The sequence below is a fragment of the Bipolaris maydis genome (genome assembly GCF_028858645.1).
Source record: "Bipolaris maydis strain C4 unplaced genomic scaffold PSV08scaffold_16, whole genome shotgun sequence".
NCBI lineage: Eukaryota > Fungi > Ascomycota > Dothideomycetes > Pleosporales > Pleosporaceae > Bipolaris > Bipolaris maydis.
In genome coordinates this window covers 774,728-793,255 of record NW_027093872.1, presented here as the reverse complement: position 1 = coordinate 793,255, position 18,528 = coordinate 774,728, and the positions used below count along the sequence as shown (strand labels likewise).

The 18,528-nt window shown below is 53.1% G+C and overlaps 5 protein-coding genes across 5 annotated transcripts; 2 read left to right on the top strand and 3 right to left on the bottom strand.

The window, feature by feature from the left end:
- Positions 1–981: 981 nt before the first annotated feature.
- Positions 982–2,959, bottom strand: PSV08DRAFT_231549 (Alpha/Beta hydrolase protein; the record flags this gene model as incomplete). The annotated part of the gene is made up of 5 exons (XM_014223652.1): positions 982–1,330; positions 1,385–2,190; positions 2,245–2,569; positions 2,632–2,667; positions 2,717–2,959. 5 exons carry the CDS (start codon positions 2,957–2,959, stop codon positions 1,055–1,057), a joined length of 1,686 nt encoding a protein of 561 aa, XP_014079127.1. The 3' UTR covers positions 982–1,054.
- A 1,409-nt stretch (positions 2,960–4,368) lies between these two features.
- Positions 4,369–5,996, bottom strand: PSV08DRAFT_210818 (transmembrane amino acid transporter protein-domain-containing protein). The gene is made up of 2 exons (XM_014223651.2): positions 4,881–5,996; positions 4,369–4,823 (listed from the first exon to the last, which is right to left on the bottom strand). Exons 1-2 carry the CDS (start codon positions 5,925–5,927, stop codon positions 4,416–4,418), a joined length of 1,455 nt encoding a protein of 484 aa, XP_014079126.1. The 5' UTR covers positions 5,928–5,996; the 3' UTR covers positions 4,369–4,415.
- Positions 5,997–7,804: 1,808 nt separating this feature from the next.
- On the top strand, positions 7,805–9,935 carry PSV08DRAFT_412674 (major facilitator superfamily domain-containing protein; the record flags this gene model as incomplete). Its single annotated transcript, XM_014223649.1, has 5 exons — positions 7,805–7,895; positions 7,972–8,337; positions 8,392–8,445; positions 8,509–8,942; positions 8,995–9,935. 5 exons carry the CDS (start codon positions 7,805–7,807, stop codon positions 9,679–9,681), a joined length of 1,632 nt encoding a protein of 543 aa, XP_014079124.1. The 3' UTR covers positions 9,682–9,935.
- A 1,521-nt stretch (positions 9,936–11,456) lies between these two features.
- On the top strand, positions 11,457–16,938 carry PSV08DRAFT_412673 (uncharacterized protein). Its single transcript, XM_066093933.1, has 4 exons — positions 11,457–13,593; positions 14,686–14,771; positions 14,808–15,128; positions 15,201–16,938. Exons 1-4 carry the CDS (start codon positions 11,692–11,694, stop codon positions 16,486–16,488), a joined length of 3,597 nt encoding a protein of 1,198 aa, XP_065948090.1. The 5' UTR covers positions 11,457–11,691; the 3' UTR covers positions 16,489–16,938.
- Positions 16,693–18,347, bottom strand: PSV08DRAFT_18743 (CRAL-TRIO domain-containing protein). The gene is made up of 2 exons (XM_014223646.2): positions 17,428–18,347; positions 16,693–17,329 (listed from the first exon to the last, which is right to left on the bottom strand). The coding sequence occupies exons 1-2, from the start codon at positions 18,282–18,284 to the stop codon at positions 16,897–16,899; spliced, it is 1,290 nt and encodes a 429-aa protein (XP_014079121.2). The 5' UTR covers positions 18,285–18,347; the 3' UTR covers positions 16,693–16,896.
- Positions 18,348–18,528: the final 181 nt, after the last annotated feature.

The following is an 18,528-nucleotide window of genomic DNA, read 5'->3' as shown; positions in this document are numbered from 1 at the left end:
TCCGACTCTGCTGTAACTACTTACTTAACCTGCACTCACTACTGATCCACCCACATGCCAAAGAAACGTCCGTAACCAACGAACGGGAAACCTCAAACCCAAAGAACCCACATGTCATCACTCACCGGAACCACACAACACACACACTTACACACACTTACACTCATCGTTCCCCACCCTCTTCGCCAGCGCAAAAAACGCCTAATTGGGAGAGAACCAGAGAACGGGCGATTGCAACAAACAAACGCTCCCCCCCCCCCCTCTCCCCCCTCAAAAAAACGTGGTGAAAGGAATGGCGCATAGACGGAATCAAGCCCTTTTCCCCATCGCTCGCAAAACTTGCATTCAACAGAGCAACGTTACTTAGTAGTAACCAACTCGGATGATTATCGACCGGTTCAGCCATTCTAGGCAGCAAAGAAAACACACAGACACACAAGACAGCCCAAAGAGGGGCATTTAATGTGCAAGCGAGTCAAGCGAGTCCAGTCCAACCCATCAAACGAGACGAAAGAGAAACAAAAAAAGGAAAACAATGCGGACAAGGCGTAATCTCACTACTATGTGTCTTTTAACCCCGACACCGTTTTTTTTTTTTGATTTCGCTGGGCTGGGCGGGGGCTGAGTTTTCTTTTTGCCAAGAAAGTGGGCTTGTTACTACGTAGGTTGGGGCGCTTGGTGGCTTGGAGGACAAGATGGGAGGGGGGGGGCCAGAGCCAAGAGTTTTTTTTTTGGTGTTAGCGAGCAAGGCATCAGCATTTGTTGCTCAGCTGTTTTCTCTCTTCTCTCTTTCTGAGTCAGGCCGGCAAGGCGCTGGGCGAAGCGAGGTGAGAGGGGGCCTAAATCACACTGCGTTTCGATTGGGGCAGGTTTTGTTGGTTGTGGGAATGTTTTTTTTCTTTCTTTCTTTCTCTCTGGTGCTTGAATGGATAAAAGGAGGGAGATTAGCAAGGGGACATAGGACGCAGCATCAAGATGGTGACATCATTATGTGTATTACATTTCTGCAAGGTAAGGGGGCTATTTACAAACAATGTGCTACTTGGAGAAGTGTCTATCTGTGCCACACATTGTAGGCATTGGCATTGATAAGCGCCATGCCCTCCTTCCTGTACGTGTCGGGCTCGGCAAAGCTCGAGACGTTTGCGTCAAAGACGAAGTCAAGGGGGTTGGCGTTGTCATATACAGGCCACTCGGCTTCTGTGCCGTTCCAGTCGAATGAGTCCCTCCACGAGTTGGGGTCAAGGTCGTGGACGAAGCTGACCCAGTTGCTGTTCATGAAGCGGGCGAGTTCCCGATAGGGTTCAGTCTTGTTCTCGAATGGCGGGGTCTGTTATGGTCAGTTTCTAGTAACCAATTATCTGGGAATTAAACATGTACTTACAGCAGCGGGCTTATAACCGACACCGTCGAGGTTGAGAAATACAAAGGCTACTTCCTGGAAATGCGGTACACCAAGATCTGCGGGGATGCCGGCAGGAATGGCATTGAAGCGGTATGCGTATGCTGGGACGTCTGCTGCAGCCCAAACCTCACAAGTCTTACGACGGTTTGCAATGAATTCCTGGTCGCCAAAGTAGGATGCAGAGCGGCGGAACTGTGCTCCAAATGGTGGGCCCGGCCTAGCATCTCCCAGACTTGCAATCACATTAACTGAAAGATCGTCGGGATAGGCAATGAGCAGCTGCTCCGTCAGGTTGGCGGGTACGCCAGTAGCCCTGATGAAAGTGCGCAGCTCCTCGGTATTGTTTACAGGGAAAGGGCTGAAGGACGCGCCCTCATCAGAATTGGTTCCAATGATAATGGGAACATGTACGAATTCACCGGCTTCGAGTTGGAGAGAAGTAGGCTTCTGAATGAGGTCGTAGTCCAAGCAAGGCCTAAAGGTTGTGACATTGAGAATTGGGCTTGATATGTTGATGGCTGCGTTGAGTTGCTCGGTAGGCAGATGACGGAGACACTCGAGCGGGCTGGTAGCAGTGTTGCAGTTGGTACGGCGGGTAAGTTCATTGTACTCGGCTGCCGAGCTTACAACTGGGTCCAAAAGACTTGCATAGTTGATGGGGCTACCACTTTCCATGATGGCAGCACGGAAGAGGTTGTCGTCGCGTCCGCCGTATGCGGTCAAGTGGATACCGACAGACGCGCCACCTGCGCTCTCTCCATAGATGGTGACTTGGTCAGGATCACCTACCGGTTGTCAGCTCGCCAGTTGGCATTAAGGGACGTTGTATCTTAACATACCTCCAAACGCTTGGATATTCTCCTGAACCCAGTGCAGGGCCAGGCGCTGGTCTCGGATACCAAGGTTGAGTTGACCGGCATCGGCAACCTCTTTGCTACCACTCAGGAAACCCCATGGGCCAAGACGATAGTTGATGGAAACGCCAATGATGGGCTTGCCAATAGTTACTGAGTTCTGTACCGTGAAGGAGAGGTTGTAGCGCTGGTCAACACCACCTCCTTCGACGAACCCACCGCCGTGAATCCAGAATGCTACAGGGAGTTTGTCTTCCTCGGTGCATCCTGCCGGGCGAATGATGTTGATGTAAAGACAATCTTCCGAGACCTAGAGCAGTAAAGGATTAGTGTAATCCGGCGCTACAATCCGCAAAGAGTTTTTTTTCATACCTGGTAGTTCCACTGATCAGAGCCATAGCCGTAGCACTGTAACCCGGGTTAGCCAAGATAGTGTGGATTGGAAGAAGGAACATACTTCTGAGGAATACTCGGTAGCTGGCTTGGCCTCTTCCCAGGTGGTGTTCAAACTAACTGGGTTCCTGAAGCGCAAGTCTCCAACAGGTGGCTGCGCATAGGGGATGCCCAGGAAGAAGTCCTGGTCATACTCGGCGGAGTACTTGCCAACGTATGAGCCATTCTTGATCTGGGCAGTCGGTGCGACACTGGAAGCTCCGAGGCCGACGAACAGCGCGGTGGCGAGAGCAGCGTTGCGCAACATGATTGGCAGTTGGTTTGCTGAGTGAAAGAAGGATCAAGCGGATAGCTGAGGCTCGCCATGCTTTATACCACGAGGCTTGAGCCTGTCCAAGAGGCATTATTCGTCGAGGATATGTCCCGCGGACTATGGCTTGCGACTAAACATCTGCCGTTCCGTTCTTGAATCCGGGGTACAACGGTTTTTACGCCGTTTGCGCACAAGTGCGAGGCGCGGGCACATTCTGCGGGGAACATGACATGGTGATGTTTGTATAGACCATTCGGAAGGCGGAGGGGTATGCATATAGTCCGAGGCTGCTATTGGGCCGGTAGCATCTGGTGCCGATGTTTACCCATCAAGTGGGAGTACTGTTGTTTAGCGTGGCAAAATACGGGGTTGTGGGGTATGGGGTATGACAAGCTTTTTCAATCATGAGACCGGCGTGTCTGGGTGTGTACATATGGTTGTAATCTGATACTGTGCGGTCAGAGCGCAAGAGGCACGAAGTCAGTGCTTTCTTTGATCGTGAGCTACACAGTTGACGTGCAGCACGGCTTACCGGTAGTACAAGGGACCCTCACAACCTTCTTTGAACAGGGCTGCTTACGTCCCGCTTGCGGCCATGTAGCATACTACTACAAGCACATCACAGAAGCATCTCGGACTCAATTGAGAGCCCCACTACTTTGCTTGGTGGCTCGGCCGAAAATTGCGCAACCAACTGCCGGTACATGAATAGGGGTGGTCTCGTCACTTGCATTCAACCATTCAGCGCCCTTTTCTGCTGCCAAGACGCTTGCTCAGGAACCTGGCTCTTCCGACTTTTTCGGCCGTACACGCTCCAACCATTGCGCCTTGTTTTGGTTGATGGGAGGGCTAACGGCGATGGATGCTACCTGGCAGATGCACCTTGGATCTCGACGCATTACTAGTGCAAAATCACCGACATCCTCGGTAGACATCCAAGTTGAAGCCATCATGGATAGATTAATCAAGTGGCACCAGCCCAATGGGGGCACCAACATGCAAGCATACTCCTTTCCTCTGTCCCTCAGCACAGCATGGCTAGACACAGTACGAGCGGATATATAGGTTATAGTGATACGCCCAAATACCTTAACAGAAGCCACCGGCCCCACATTACCCATTATATCGTGGTCAAGTCCACCGAGCCTGGTGGGTACTTCGGTAATCGTCTTCCCGACTCGCCCTCTCTGCAGATGAATACAGAACTCCGATTCCTCGTCCGGAGCAGCCACCAACGCACCTGGTACGGACATTGATAACGTGGCATGGAATACACACGCGATAGATTCTGGAGAGCCAATAACGGCGATAAATGGAGATTGCCGTGTTCATTAGTGCGACCGATGCTCTGACGTCATGACTGTGTCCAGATCATGGTCGTTCACTGCCAAGCCTTTTAGGATGTGAAGAAAGAAAACATAAAATTGAGTAGTACTACATGGCGTTGCGACTAAAATATGCTGTTGTCTGAGCATGTAAATGGTCCGCTCAGATTACTGTTGGGATCATTGTAGATCTCGATAAGAGCCTTGAGAGAGGTGTATAAGCCACCAATCATGAGGAAAATCGTCATGAGCATGATGGCGTAGTTTACGATGGCCAAGAACTTCTTCCATGGGGTACTCCATTGTACCTTCCAGTTCATGTGTAACCAGAAAATGCTGGTGAGGCCAAAGGTGAACCATGACACAAAAATGGCCGATGAAATGTTGAGGATGGACGAGAAGATTGGCACCGCATTGGAAATGACAAAGGATACGGCCCAGAAGAGCGTACCAATGCCGATCCAGAGGGCCCATGTGAAGGTGTTGTGCACGTTGACCTGGTCAGGCTTTGCGATGCGCATAATGGTGATATACTGCGTATGTATTAGTTGCGTGATTCAGTCGGGAGCTAGGGGGGCGGTCGGTCGTACCATGTACTTGATGGCCGTAATTCCAATGACAAGGCCTGTACCCAGAACCGAGGGGATCAGAATGCCATAGGCGATCTTAGCCGTAAGCCTGGGGGCAGAGCCAAGAGCAGGTGATGTAGTGGCATCGCCAGCCAAGCCGTAGATGACGCATGCAACCACTATGTAGATTACCACTTCGAATCCCTTTTGCATGTAAAGCGCTGGGGGAAAGTCCCTAGAAGCGTCTCTCATCTCAGCCATGACGCTGATGAAGCTTTGGTTTCCCGCAAACGCAAATGCAATGTTCAAGAGTGCGTTGACGGTCTGAACGAAAGTAGGCTTTCCAACTAGAATGATGGAGACTTTAAAGTCGGGGGGAGCTTGTGGACCGGAGACACCAAGCGCAATCATGACAATCATGACAGCAGCTACAATGGATATTGTGCATACCCAGCTGGCGGCAGCGGCAAATGTGAGCTTGCGTGGGATGCAGAGAAGCCAACACAGGATATGCGGGACAGCCATGAAAGCCACGGTACAGAGGGCGTGGTTGGACAGTGTGTTGAGAGCGACGGATAAGGTAATGTTGGCTGAGGCGCAAATGAGCACCAGGTTGAAGATGAAGGCAACACCGAGAAAGTATTCGAACGGTTTTCCGCCGACATAGAGAGCGCAGTCGACGAGATTGGTGGTCATGGGAAACATCCTGTGAAACTGGAGTAGAATGTAGCCGCAGTAGGTTGTGAGCCCGCCAAATCCCAAGATGGCGATGATACCGGGTATGAGTCCGAGCGTTTGAAGAGCTTGCGGTAGACTCAGAATGCCAATTCCGACTTCGATGGTGATGAGGATGACGCATGCTCGCCATCGACCCAGAGTGCGATAGTTTTCACCAGAAGCGTTGGGGTATTCAGATGCGCCTGCATGACCGTCGCCAGTCCAGCCTGTTGTGATGTCGGTGTTGTGTCCATATGCCTCCGTGTCCTTCTCCGAAGGGGGGTAGTCCGAGGCAACATCGCCGTTCGAGGACGTCTTTTGTTCTTTCTTGAGAAAGGCTTTCAGGCCCATGGTTGAGGTTGGTTACAGCAAGGTGGTACTGTGTATGGAGGATTGAGAGTCAATGGTAGGAAAACATTTGCGCACCGAGGACGGGCGAAGTGTGGTCTTTTGAACCAAAGCACCACCTCCTGTATCGGCCATGTCGAACCTGATGCTAGGACGTAATGTCTGCTAGTGGCCGAACAGACCCTTGAACGATCGTCTCCCGACGGGCACCGCTTTTCTAGGTTTGCCCTGTGGCCACTTCAACGGACCCTACTATGTAGGCCGATGTGCTATCATGCTTAACAAAGCGGAGTGCAGGTTGTGGGGGAAATGGCACGATAGGGCTGCAAGCGGACTAGATGAGTGCGAACATGGACCTTGGGTGGTGCGAGACGCGAGCGAGGTCGAGGTTAGATGGGCTCAGTGGGGCGTGGTGAGTAATAGCTTCATGCTGAGATGTGGCCGTGTTGCCTTCAGATCCACATTATCACGTAAAATTCTTCGAGAAATTTGCCGGCCCCGTCTTTGCCACTTGGCAGGGTGATGAAGGCATCCGCAGTTCGGACGTCAGAGCTGAGACGGATAACTGGGGCGGTTCGGCTGGCTGCATGGCTGAAATTTTGGCGACGTGTGGTGCAGAAGGCATGCTGTGAAGAGTTGATGGGCGTGAGGCTCAAGAAGGGATGATGTGGTAGGGTGGGGCGGGACGGGACCTAACCCAATGGTGCTAGGCGGCTTGCGGCACAACATCAGCACGCAAATGGGAGCACGCGACCAGGGCCGGCTGCAAAACATGGCGGCTGAAGAGGGTGCAGAAGGGACTTGGATGCATAGAGGAGAGTGCGTGGTGGTCCTGCACTGCACAGAGGCTGGAGGCGTACAGTATGGATGAGTCTGGTCTGGCGCATCGGCTGGGTGTGCTGGCCAACGGTCGATGAAGGTAAGAAGATTCCCTGCCGGCACATGCAACGACCGTCCCGGCCAGCGAGGAGGAGGATGGTGCTGCTGCTGCTGCTGCTTATCTGCTCTCCAGCGCAGGACAGGACATGAGTTCAGCGCGGGGTGCGTCGTGTTGGTGCGCATGTACAGGAAGATCAAGGTACAGGGCGCGTGTGATTGGGCGGCTGGGGGCGGCATGCAGGGCAACGGCGAGCGAGGCCAGCCAGACCCATCTAGTGTGCTGCCGTGTTATCATGCGCACACATCCAGTGATGGCGGTGAGCCATGACGCCCAAGCCGAAGCCGAGCACACTGTCTGCTGCGAACCGCCCCCAGCACCAAACCATGCGCGCGAGAAAAGCAAAACAGAGGCGATTATGACGCCGTTGCCAGTTGATGTCACAACGACGCAGACGCTCTTCCAAACCCGTCGCCCTAGTAGCCCGTTCCGGCGCCGCTAGCGCTCCAAGGTGGGGTCTACGAGGGATTCGAGCAAGGTTCCCCGACGCCGCCATACCCAAGTCGCATCGCCATCTCAAGCAACCACCAGCCGTCCTTCTCGCACATACGCACTGCAAGCCGTCTGTCAAGTGGCATGTCGTGGTCACTTAGAGGCCGGCTAGTCAGCGCAGCGCTGCAAGCAGAGGGGAGCCCAAGTTCCCCCAGATAGTGTCGGACGCGATCGGCCGATCCTATCCGTTTTTTAGTGGCTGCCCAGCACAACAACGACCCAGAACTTTCCTCACACCACCCTTCTTCTCTCTGCACTCTTCGTCTTCTACACCGCCCTCGCCTCATATTTGCTCCCAACGCCCCTCCCATTCTTCTTTCTTTTTTTGATAGCGTGCACACACAGGCCAAGCGCAGAAAAGGCTATACTTGCCCACCACCCCCACGCGCCACCCCGAGCCACAGTAAGGCTGCGTGTTGGCAAAGCCGTAAGATTCATACCAGGTTGCAGAATGCCATTTCTCACAAAGAACCGAAGAACTAGCCTCCAGAATGCCTCCACCGACGACGACGATTTTCCCGCCGCCCAACTCGGCCTTCTAGGTAAGCCTTTCACCCCCTGAACTGCTGCTTACCACTGGCACCCCACGTGCCCGCCTATACTGACATGGCCATACAGCCCTCGTTCGGGTCGCAGAGCCAATTGCCCTCACCTCAATCCTTCCATATGCCTGGAAACTCGTCTCCAACTTCCACGTTGGCACAGAAACAAATGCCCCCTTCTTTGCCGGCCTGCTCATCTCCGCCTTTTCGCTTGCCGAGGCCTGTAGTGGCATGTACTGGGGCGGCGTATCCGACCGTGTAGGTCGAAAGCCCGTCGTCATACTTGGATGCATAGGCACCATGTCGTCCCTGCTCCTTGTTGGCTTAGCCCCCAACTTTTGGGTTGCACTTGCTGGTAGAATTATCGGCGGTGCGCTCAACGGCAACATTGGCGTCATTCAGACCATGGTCGGAGAGCTGGTAAAGCGACCTGAGCATGAGCGTAAGTACTGCCCTTTGTTTGTTGCAGAGAAACTAGATATTGACTGCTTAATAGCAAAGGCTTATGCCGTCATGCCGTTTGTATGGAGCATTGGTACCATTATAGGCCGTAAGTTGAACATGCTTGCCTGGTTTTGAACTTTGAACCCCCCTAAATCTCTGACTTCTATAGCTTCGATTGGTGGCTACTTTTCTGAGCCTGCGACCAACTTTCCCTCGGTGTTCAGCCCCACAGGTCTGTTTGCCAAATTTCCCTACCTATTGCCAAACATCATCTGCGCCTCCCTGCTCTTGCTTTCCATCATCATGGCATATTTCCTGCTAGACGAAACCCACCCAGACAAGCAGCCACACGGATTCTTCGAACAATACGATGCAACTGTTGCAGAGACCCCACTTCTGCCTGCCCAAGGTGCAACCGCCGATTCTGCGGCAAACCTGACTGCGGACTCATACGGAACATTCAACTCGGTCGAAGTTGAGCGCGACGAGGTTTGGCGCGTGCGGTCCAACGGAGACTGGGTTGAATCGCCTGCCAGTGAGAAAGTCTTTACACGGCCAGTGATTATGTTTGTCATAGCACTGGGAATTTTCACGTACCACTCGGTATGCACCGAGGACCACTGTGGCACATGGATCAACGCTAACCGCTTCACAGATGACATACGACCACTTGCTTCCCATCTTTCTTCAGGACAAACGCGCCAATGACGACATGAATGCATTGGACTTTGCTTCATCCGCACTTGGTGGTGGTCTTGGCATCCCAATTCAAAAGGTTGGAATCATTCTTTCCTTGAATGGCATTATCCAGCTTGTGATCCAGGCCCTCGTCTTTCCAGTGCTGGCTGATTGCTTTGGCGTGTGGAGGCTATTGCTCATTGTCACATTGGCACACCCCATTGCGTACTTTATCGTGCCCTTCTTGCAGCTTCTGCCTGAGCACTTGCTTTACCCCGGTATATTTGCTTGCCTCACGGTGCGAAATCTGACGTCAATTTTGGCGTTCCCACTGCTGCTCATTATGATCAAGGAAGCCACCCCTGACAAGTCACATCTCGGAAAGATTAACGGACTGGCTGCTTCGACAGGTGCTGCCTGTCGCACAGTCGCTAGCCCCATCGCTGGTCTGCTCTATGGTCTATCGATTGAGCTGCGATTCACCCCGTTGGCCTGGTGGGGCTCTGCTCTAGTTGCTGTTTGCGGAGCACTTCAAGTGCCTTTCTTGAACCGCGCAGCCCACGAATGCCACGCCCAAGTGCGAACCGCAGCCCGATGCTGCCTTGTGAAAGAGCGACGGCGAAGCGAAGTTGTGCACATTGTGGTGGAGGATGAACAACCATAAGAGCAAGGATACTTTGCGCAGTACATGTTGATGAAATTTCAGGACAACCCTTTTTTTTCTTTTGGGACTTTTTCTTTTTTCTTTTTCATCGCTGAACTCTGTGAACAATGATGCAATTCCGTGGCGTTGTGCAAAAGACGCAACTAGACTGATAAGTGCTGGCGTTCAACGTGGATGGGTCGACGTTTCGTATACCTAAAGATATAGACATGGTCGTAGCTTGTATATACTCGTACTATCCTGTGGCATTAGTAGCAACACGGCATGTTTACTCCTGGATGAGTTCCTGATAAGATGTTTTTCCCCCAATGGGTTGTTGATCGGCCATGGAGGGTAGGTCACCCACACGAGGGTAGGTTCATGCACAACCCCAGAGTGAACACTGCATTCTTACCCGGCTTGGTCCTGAAACGTTAGGGCCATTATGTAAACACCAAGTGGCCTCAGGAAGGGTGGCAAGCAAGTTTGTCCACTGTGACATAGGATATGCCTTGGGCCGTCGTTTCTCGTCACAAGCAAGATATGAAGGTGCAGTCTGGGGGTTGACACGGCCACTGCCATACATTGTGTCTGGTATGTCCTAACGGGGGTACCCGCGACATTGACGACAATGCCGTGTGTCGAGGTGTAGGAGGACAGGAAGGCGAGACGACACATCCTTGCATTTGTGTGCCACAGGGTCAGGGCAAGAGCAAATATGCCAACGCCATTTTTGGAAGACATGTGTCTGTGTCTGTGGAGAGAGCCGCCGTCAGTGTTGATCGCAGCAGCAGGGCGGCCCTGAATGATGTGCCGCCTGGCCCGATGGGTTGGTGGCGCACACGGACGAGCGGGCCCGACCGGCTTGATAACTCTGAGTTTGCCATTGTGGCCCTCTTCGCAGCCTCATCGCATCGAGTTTCCTCATCCTTGATGCCCCTTGTAATCTTGCATCTCCAAGCACTCGAGACGCACGGCGCCGAGAGACGCAGAGCCTTCGTCGGGCAAAGCTTGTTGTTACCGGCCCTCGTTGGTCGCTGCATGGGCGCGATGGATGATGGCCATGAAACACGCTTGTGCGCCTGCTTTTGGGCGACAGCGCTTCACCTCCAACCAATCCGTCTCCATAGATCGGCGCAAGATACTCGAATAGGCAATCAAGGTTATGCAGCGTCCAGTATTCGGAAACCAGTATGGACATGGGCAGATGCAAGGAACGGGAGACTGTCATGGTAAGCTGACGGGCGGCTTCTGGCAGAAGCGGAAATAGAACATGGCCATGAGACCGCCTCTTCCAGGCCTCGCACTCGCCTACAACACCACGTCGTTGTCGATTGCCGCTGAGGACAAAAAGTAACTCTATTGTGGCGTCGATCAGCCCATGGATAGGAGGCGACAGACGGCGAGCCAAGAAAAAGCCAGCCGCCGGGGGTCCAATTGAGCGCGTACTGAATGGTTCGCTGGCCGCTTGCTCACACAAAGCTGCATGGTAGACTATTTAGAGGAAAATATCTAGGGCGTTTCAGAAGCACCCCATGCCACGGCTGAAGCAGTGCCTGGATCCCACCACCACCACCCCCCAGGCAGCCTGGTAACCGACGGCTGTAGAGCCATGTGGGCCTGCAGAGCGCGCGACAAGCCGACTAGGAGGCTGAGCATTCGAGGCCCCATGCTACACGATTATCGACCAATACATTGACAATGTTTCAAGCTTGCTTGTTTCGTCCCTGTGCTGGATGGGAAGAATATATTTTACATGTTCATGCCGCTTTTTGCAACACCCACCCCCTCCATCAGCTTCGTCTTTTTTAATCACAGCACTGCTGTTACATTCGCTTTTCCCCCAGGTGGAATACACTGCCCTCTTTAGGCTACATTCTCTTTTCTTTGTAGACCATCATTCGTTTCGGTCTCTTGGAACCTTTACCTTACTACCATTGACACTCTTTACGTCTTGCCTCGATATCTACATCGTTTGCAGACTACACGACTACGTATTGCTACTATTATTCTCTACCCCACATTTTGACAATGAAGACTACCTACGCTCTTTTGGTCACTGGACTGGCCTCTCAGCAAGTCGCTGCCACTTGGAACTTCTTCGACAACTATGGCACACCCAACTACAGCAACAACAAGTGTAGCGAGAAGCAACAGGCTGGCTTTGACTGGTCTGACCTCAAGGACGGTGACTCGGTCAGCAACTACGGAGACTTTGACTTTTCCGGAGGCTGGAAGTGCGCCAACTCTTTTGGCAAGCTTGACTTGTTGACCAAGAGGACTTTTGGCAACAAGTGCATCAAGAACAAGGTCAGCAAGAAGCAGCCTGCTTCATTCGGCTGCAACAAGCGTGGTTTCTCCATCAGCCATATGGACATTTCTTCTGAATTCGACGCTGAACTCGAGCTCCACTACACCATGGAAGATGGGTCTATTTGCAAGCAGCTCGGCAGCTGCTCAGCTGGTGGATCGACGCTTCAGAATACGCAGTGTGGTGGCGCCAAATCCGTCGACGTCTACCTTGGTTCTCACTACCAGGGCGACCAGGACTCGTGCGAGATTGGCTTCCACAACATTGGCTTTGACTGCAGCCCTGAGACTCCTTACACCACACCCACTCCACCTAAGGCTCCCTCTACCACCAGCCCCGCCGAGTATCCCACTTCTCCTGCCGAGTCAACTCCCACCCCAGTCCCCAGCACTACTCCTGCCGATGAGTGTGGACGGTACAGTGGTAAGGGATGCGGCACTACATCGGTTCAGAAGCCTACTGGTGGAGTTTGCCAAGGTGACAACTGCTACCCTGCTTCCACTCCTGAGGCTTCCACCTCACCCAGCGAGACTCCTACTGCTGAAGTTCCCACATCGGAAACTCTTGTAGAGACTCCTACCGAGACCCCCTCAGAGACTCCCTCAGAGACTCCCTCAGAGACTCCTACCCCAGATGTTCCTACTTCCAAGGTTCCCGCTTCTTCGCCTGCTCCTTACACCAACACGTCTGCCCCTGCATACACTCCTCCTACTCAGGTTCCTTCTTCAGTTGTCGAGAGCACCACTGCCACTCCCCCAGTCGAGAGCTCTGCCACTCCTGAATGCGGTTATGGCCAGTCTTGCGAAGAGTCATCTGCTGTCCCTAGCAGCACTGCCACTCCTCTTCCTGCCACCAGCTCCGAGGCTCCCAAGCCATCAAGCCCCAGCTACCCTCCTGTGAACGTTACCGACTCGGTCCCCAAGTGCATGAACTCGTGGCTCCAGATCTCTGCTCCTGGCTGCAAGGACAACACCGACGCCAAGTGCTACTGTGTCAAGCCCGAGTTTACCAAGAATGTCATCGACTGCCTTACTGCTCGCTGCGGAAGCGACGACGATATCCGCAAGGCGCTCCAGTACTTCATTGGTATCTGCGCTGAGCACATCCCCGAGAACCCCAAGATTGTCGGCGACTGCCCTTCGTACATTCCCTTGAACCCTACCCCATCTCCTGCTGTTCCTACTGGTGGCGCCTCTGCTCCGGTTCCTGGCAGCTCTGTCCCTGCTGCTGCTGAGAGCAGCTCTGTCGTTGTTCCTCCTACTGGTGGAGAGGGCATGCCCGCTCCCTCAGCCCCTGCTCAGTATCCGGCTCCTTCAGCTCCCGCCCTCACTCCCATTGCCAGCAGCGCTCCCCCCGCCGAGCAAACCCCTTGCACCACCATCACCTATGGCACAACCACCATCACTGTGCCCCAGGTCTACTTCACCACCGAGCCCAGCACCCCTGGTGCCACCCCCAGCCAGCCTGTCGCTCTCGTTCCCGGCACTGCGCCCCCACAGACTCCCGCCACTACCACTCCGGCTGGTGGCGCCGTCCCTCCTCCTTATCCCGCTGCCACTACTCTGGCCACTGCCGCCGTCCCTCCTCCTTACCCCATTGCCACTACCCTGGGCACTGCCGCCGTCCCTCCTCCTTACCCCACTGCCACTACCCTGGGCACTGCCACCGTCCCTATGGCCTCTGGCACTGGTGGTCTGAATCCCTCATCACCCGCTGAATTCACCGGCGCCGCATCGCCCTTCAGCGTGGTTCCCCACAGCGCCCTCTTTGCTGCGCTCCTCGCCTTTTTCGCTTTGTAAAAAAAACCGAAAATAGAGCCAATCTTGTAATATGTGGTCGTTTTTTTTTCTTTAACAACCCCCCACCAAAACTTTTCTTTTATGTATAGCTTTTGGCTTTTTTTCATGTGGAATATATATCATGGGTCAGGGATGGAAATGGGTGTGGTGCTGGATGCATCTTTTGTAATATTAGGGCGTTTCTTATGAGGGGGCCTGGATATTGGAAGAAATATGAATGTTCTAGAAACATGTCATTGTGCCTTAGTTGAGAATGTGTGTGTGTATTTGAAGTGATGTTTGTTTTGCTTGGTGTGCTGTCTTGATTTGGCATTTAGTCCAAGGGAGGTAATTGTAAAATGGAGATGAGATTGCTCGAGGCACTCATTCTCTTATACGCAAGAAAAAAAAGGAGAGTATTGTCCTCTTAGACTTCATACAGACTAAAATCTATGAAGCCGACACTTCTTCTAGGAATTACATAGTCAGCAAGTCCGCTGCTTTCATCAAAGCAGAGTATGAAATCACAATGGCCATACGGATCACAGCGGGAAACGCACCTTCCCCTTCCCCTTAGTGGCCACGCCGAGTTATCGCATCAAAGTAGGAATATTCTAACTAAATCATTGATGCATCCCAATGAGGAACGTGGATTCTCGGACGTTGCAATGTATTGGTGGTCATGTTGCACCCAGTAAGAATTGGAGTGATTTCAGTAGGATTGGCAAGGCTATCTTGAACATGTTCTAGGTGGAAAGACGTCTTTAGCAAGCCAGCATGGTTTGGTTATTCACATGGCATACCTCCTTGGCAATGACCCTGCAGATTGCCAAGTTTGAGCGGGTATGTAAGTATGCGGGGAGTTCGCATGTGAATGATTCATCATCATGGGTGGATTGCATGAACCGAGGTCCATCGTGCATGTGCCGTGTCAAGGTAAGCCCTATGGGCCTCAGGTTACTAGCCTCCCCCAGACCCCAGATTGCGCCGACAACAACGACAAAGCGCTTCCCCTCCTTCACGTCATGATCACGTCTCACACCACACCAGACGCCCAGCATGTCGTCGTCGGCTAGCGCTTCGCAGCCTCCTCCACCGGGCAAGCCACAGCCCATCGACCCCATCCTGCGTAATGCGCTGCGCTATACTATCTCGGCAAAGGAGTATCAGTTGCTGCACCAGTACCTCCTTTCACGTGCGCCAGCTGTGAAGAAACGCAGCATTACCCCCAAGCGATACGACGCAATTGTCAAAGGCCCGGATGATTACAATGTCGCTGCCTTTCGCGCCGCGTTGCGCCTGGGCTTGGTAACCTTGACTGGGCTCAAGGCGTGGGAGGTGATTAAGACGAGGTTCTTGTCGCGAAGAGCTGTCCAGAGGTATAACCAGTCCATTTTGCTCAGCGCAAAAGAACAAGGGCTGGAAAGGCATTCATACTGACATGCTAGCAGGAACCAACCCCGTGTACCCATCTGGAAATCACCCAATGTCCGTCTTAGCAGCTCTCTCGCTCTAATTCTTCTCTTCCATCGCCTCCTACGACGCGTCTTTTTGCGCATCCGCGAGAGTCTTCTGAGCAATGAAGCGCGCTCTTTTCGACGGCGGAACCCGCGAATATCCCGCACATTAACGTCTACACTCGCACCAGCTATTGGATCCAGCCTGGCAGGTTTCTTCCTCGCCGTGTACCCTGGAGACCAGCTGCGCATCACCATGGCAATCTATGTCATGACACGAGCGCTAGAATTCGGCTACAATTACCTCGAAGAACTGGGCTACATGAAAAACAGACCGAGCTGGTTCGGTTCCTGGATGCTCATGCCCGTAGCATGCGGCCAGCTCCTCCACGCCTTCGTCTTCGACCGCGACTGCTTCCCCTCTGGCTTCGGCGAGCACATTCTCCGAAACTCTCCCGAATACATCCAAAAGCGCCCCGCAGACTACCCAAAGTCCGCGCCCTGGCCAGGCACCTTCGACATTGTCGATAGCCTAGCTGAAATCTCGCGCCAGAGATGGCCACCCTTCATCTCGCCCATCCTCTTCCCAGACACGGAAACCCTGCCCAAACGTCTGGGCTCCATCTCCCCCATCACCTCGTCGGCGCACCCCGCCATCAAATCCCTCTCCTGCGCCCTCCTCCACCCACAAGACCCCTCGTGCCTCCGCACCTACATCCAATACTGGATCCAAGCCTTCCCGAAAATCGCCCGCCTCTTCACCATCTTCTTCGCCACCCTCAGCATCCGCAAATACAAGGCCTTTTTGTCCTCGCCACTCGCCTCGCTAAATACCCTCGCAAAATCCATCCTCCGCATGTCCATCTTCCTCTCCGGCGCAATAGGAACGAGCTGGGGCTCCATCTGCCTCTTTACAAACTTCCTGCCTCGCTCTTTCCTCGCCACTCAGCGATGGTTCCTCAGCGGCGTGCTGGGCGGCATGTGGGGCTTCCTTGGGCGAAGGAATGGCAGAATGAATTTCCTGTACACGGCGCGTATGTCGTTGGATTCGCTGTGGAAAGTGGGTGTCAAGCATGGCTGGTGGACTGGTGTCAAGAATGGCGATGTGCTGCTTTTTGTGGCCAGCTTGGCGCTCGTCAATACGCTTTATGAGGTTTCGCCGCGCTCTGTTAATAGTGGCGTTGCCAGGAAGGGGTTGGGTGTTTTGAGGGGAGAGGGATGGGTGGATAGGGCGGTGGTGGGTAGAGACGAGAATGAGAAGAAGAAGAAGAGGGAGGAGTAACGAAATGTCTAGTGTCTTCATTTTTTTTTCTTTCCTCTGTTTGTACTTGACCTTGTATCATGACGATAACGAAGAATCGTGTAATTCTACTACTCTCTCAACCAAGGTATCCGCAGAAGAAGAAACTATAGTATAATATAAATATTGAGGTGCATTCCCAAATACAGAACGCTATAGAAGAAAGTGCAATTTGGGTATATCAAGGACTGGTGTAGTCCCTTGCTAGAAGGAAGAAAGAAGAAGAAGAAAAAAAGGGGACGAAAAAAAAAAGAGAGAGTCTACTACCATCGCTCTGCCCCTACGCTCGAAACAAAGTTTTTCCACCTTACGCCACACCACCACCACCACTCCCCCCCACCTGCCATTACCATCCATCATTATTCCAGATCCCACACCTAAACCGTGAGCTCAAGCCATAGCCATCGTCTCGGCACACTCGGCCAACTCTGGCTTCTCACCGCCATAACTCTTTGGCACGTCCTTGCCCAGCTGCGTAGCAAGCTGCTTGCCATCACTCAGGACGACAAACTTCCTGCTCGTCTCCTTGGCGACGACGAGCTTGACGGCGGTAAACACCCAGCCCATGATTGCCGGCACATTGACAAAGAACTTGCGCGACAGCGTCTCTGGGTAGTGGCGCCCGAGAATCTCAATCGTCTTGTTGGTGGCCGCCTTGACGAGGGGGTCGCGGCGGATGAAGGAGACTTGGAGGTAGTCGTGGACTTGGAAGCCTTGGTAAGGGTCTGGGCCTTCGCCGTAGTTGGGGATCGGGGCCGTGGCCGACGAGAGGGAGAGGGCTTGGACGGATTTTTCCATGAGGCCTACGCGCCAGCGGAGGAAGCTGTATGATTGAACTCGTTAGCTTTTTTCCTTTTTTTTTCTCTTGAACTCTTCTCTCACATATGGGTAAGAGAGTTGTTTGGTAGAACTTCGACTTACCCATCTAGATCCCCGAATGTAGCCTTGTTATCCTTGACAGCGCCATAGACATTGAACGTAGTAATATCCTTCTTATTCGGGCTCTCGGGTACACCCTCAACCTCAAGGACGTAGCCCAGGCCCTCAAACCTGGCCTTGTCAAATGTCTCGGTGGCAGCCTTGACGGGGTCAAACGACTTGCGCCACTTGAGCGTCTCGAGGAGCTGCGCCTTTGCCTTGTTCAGGTCATTCTGGTTGGCGCGCAGGAACTTTTGCAGAATGAGTTTGGTGTGGAACGCGTTGGACTTGCTGAGCTCGATGCCGTAGACCTCGCTGTGCTGCGCTTCGGTGACGAGGGCTTCAAACGCGTCGTAGAACTTGGTCAGAGGATGATCGGGCGCCGTCTCGGGCCATACGGGGCCGGTGGTGGGTTCGACGGTGCTAGCTTCGGGTTGCGCGTCACTAGGAGCCGCAACGGCAGGCGTTGTTGTGCTAGCAGTAGTAGGCGGTGTTACTTCCTCCGTCGTGCTCTCCTCCTTGGCCTCCTCCTTGGCCTCCTCCTTGGTCTCCTCCTTGGTCTCCTCCTTGGTCTCCTCCTTTGGTTCTTCCTCTTTGACCTCTGTCTTTGGTTCCTCTTTTAGTTCTTCCTTCTTTTCTTCCGCCTCCACCTTCTCTACCTCTTTCTCCTCTTCCTTTTTCTCAGACACGGAAAGATCAGCTACTCCGGTAGTCGCATCGTCTACGGCCTTGGCGTCCTCCTTTTTGTCGGTGGACTCGACCACAGGGCTGGACTCGGGCTGCTTCTCTGGAGTAGCCTCATTGAGGAGTCCTGCGCCTTCGGTAGTTACCGGCTTGGTCTCTTCAGGGTTTGCTGCCATTTTGTTATTGTCTCAAATTCTGTGGTTGCAATGTGCTGTTAGTATATTGTATTTGGGGATGTTAAAAGGACAACGGTAATCACGCTATAATTTCCGAAACCGCAATACGAAGACGCGCGTTCACGTGTTCCCCACCTATCAATGAAGACACGCGTTCTTAAGCATATTGGGTATACGATTGAACTAAACTATTCAATATGGCAATGGCACACTTGGAAAATGATGCATACAGTGTTCGTTTGGT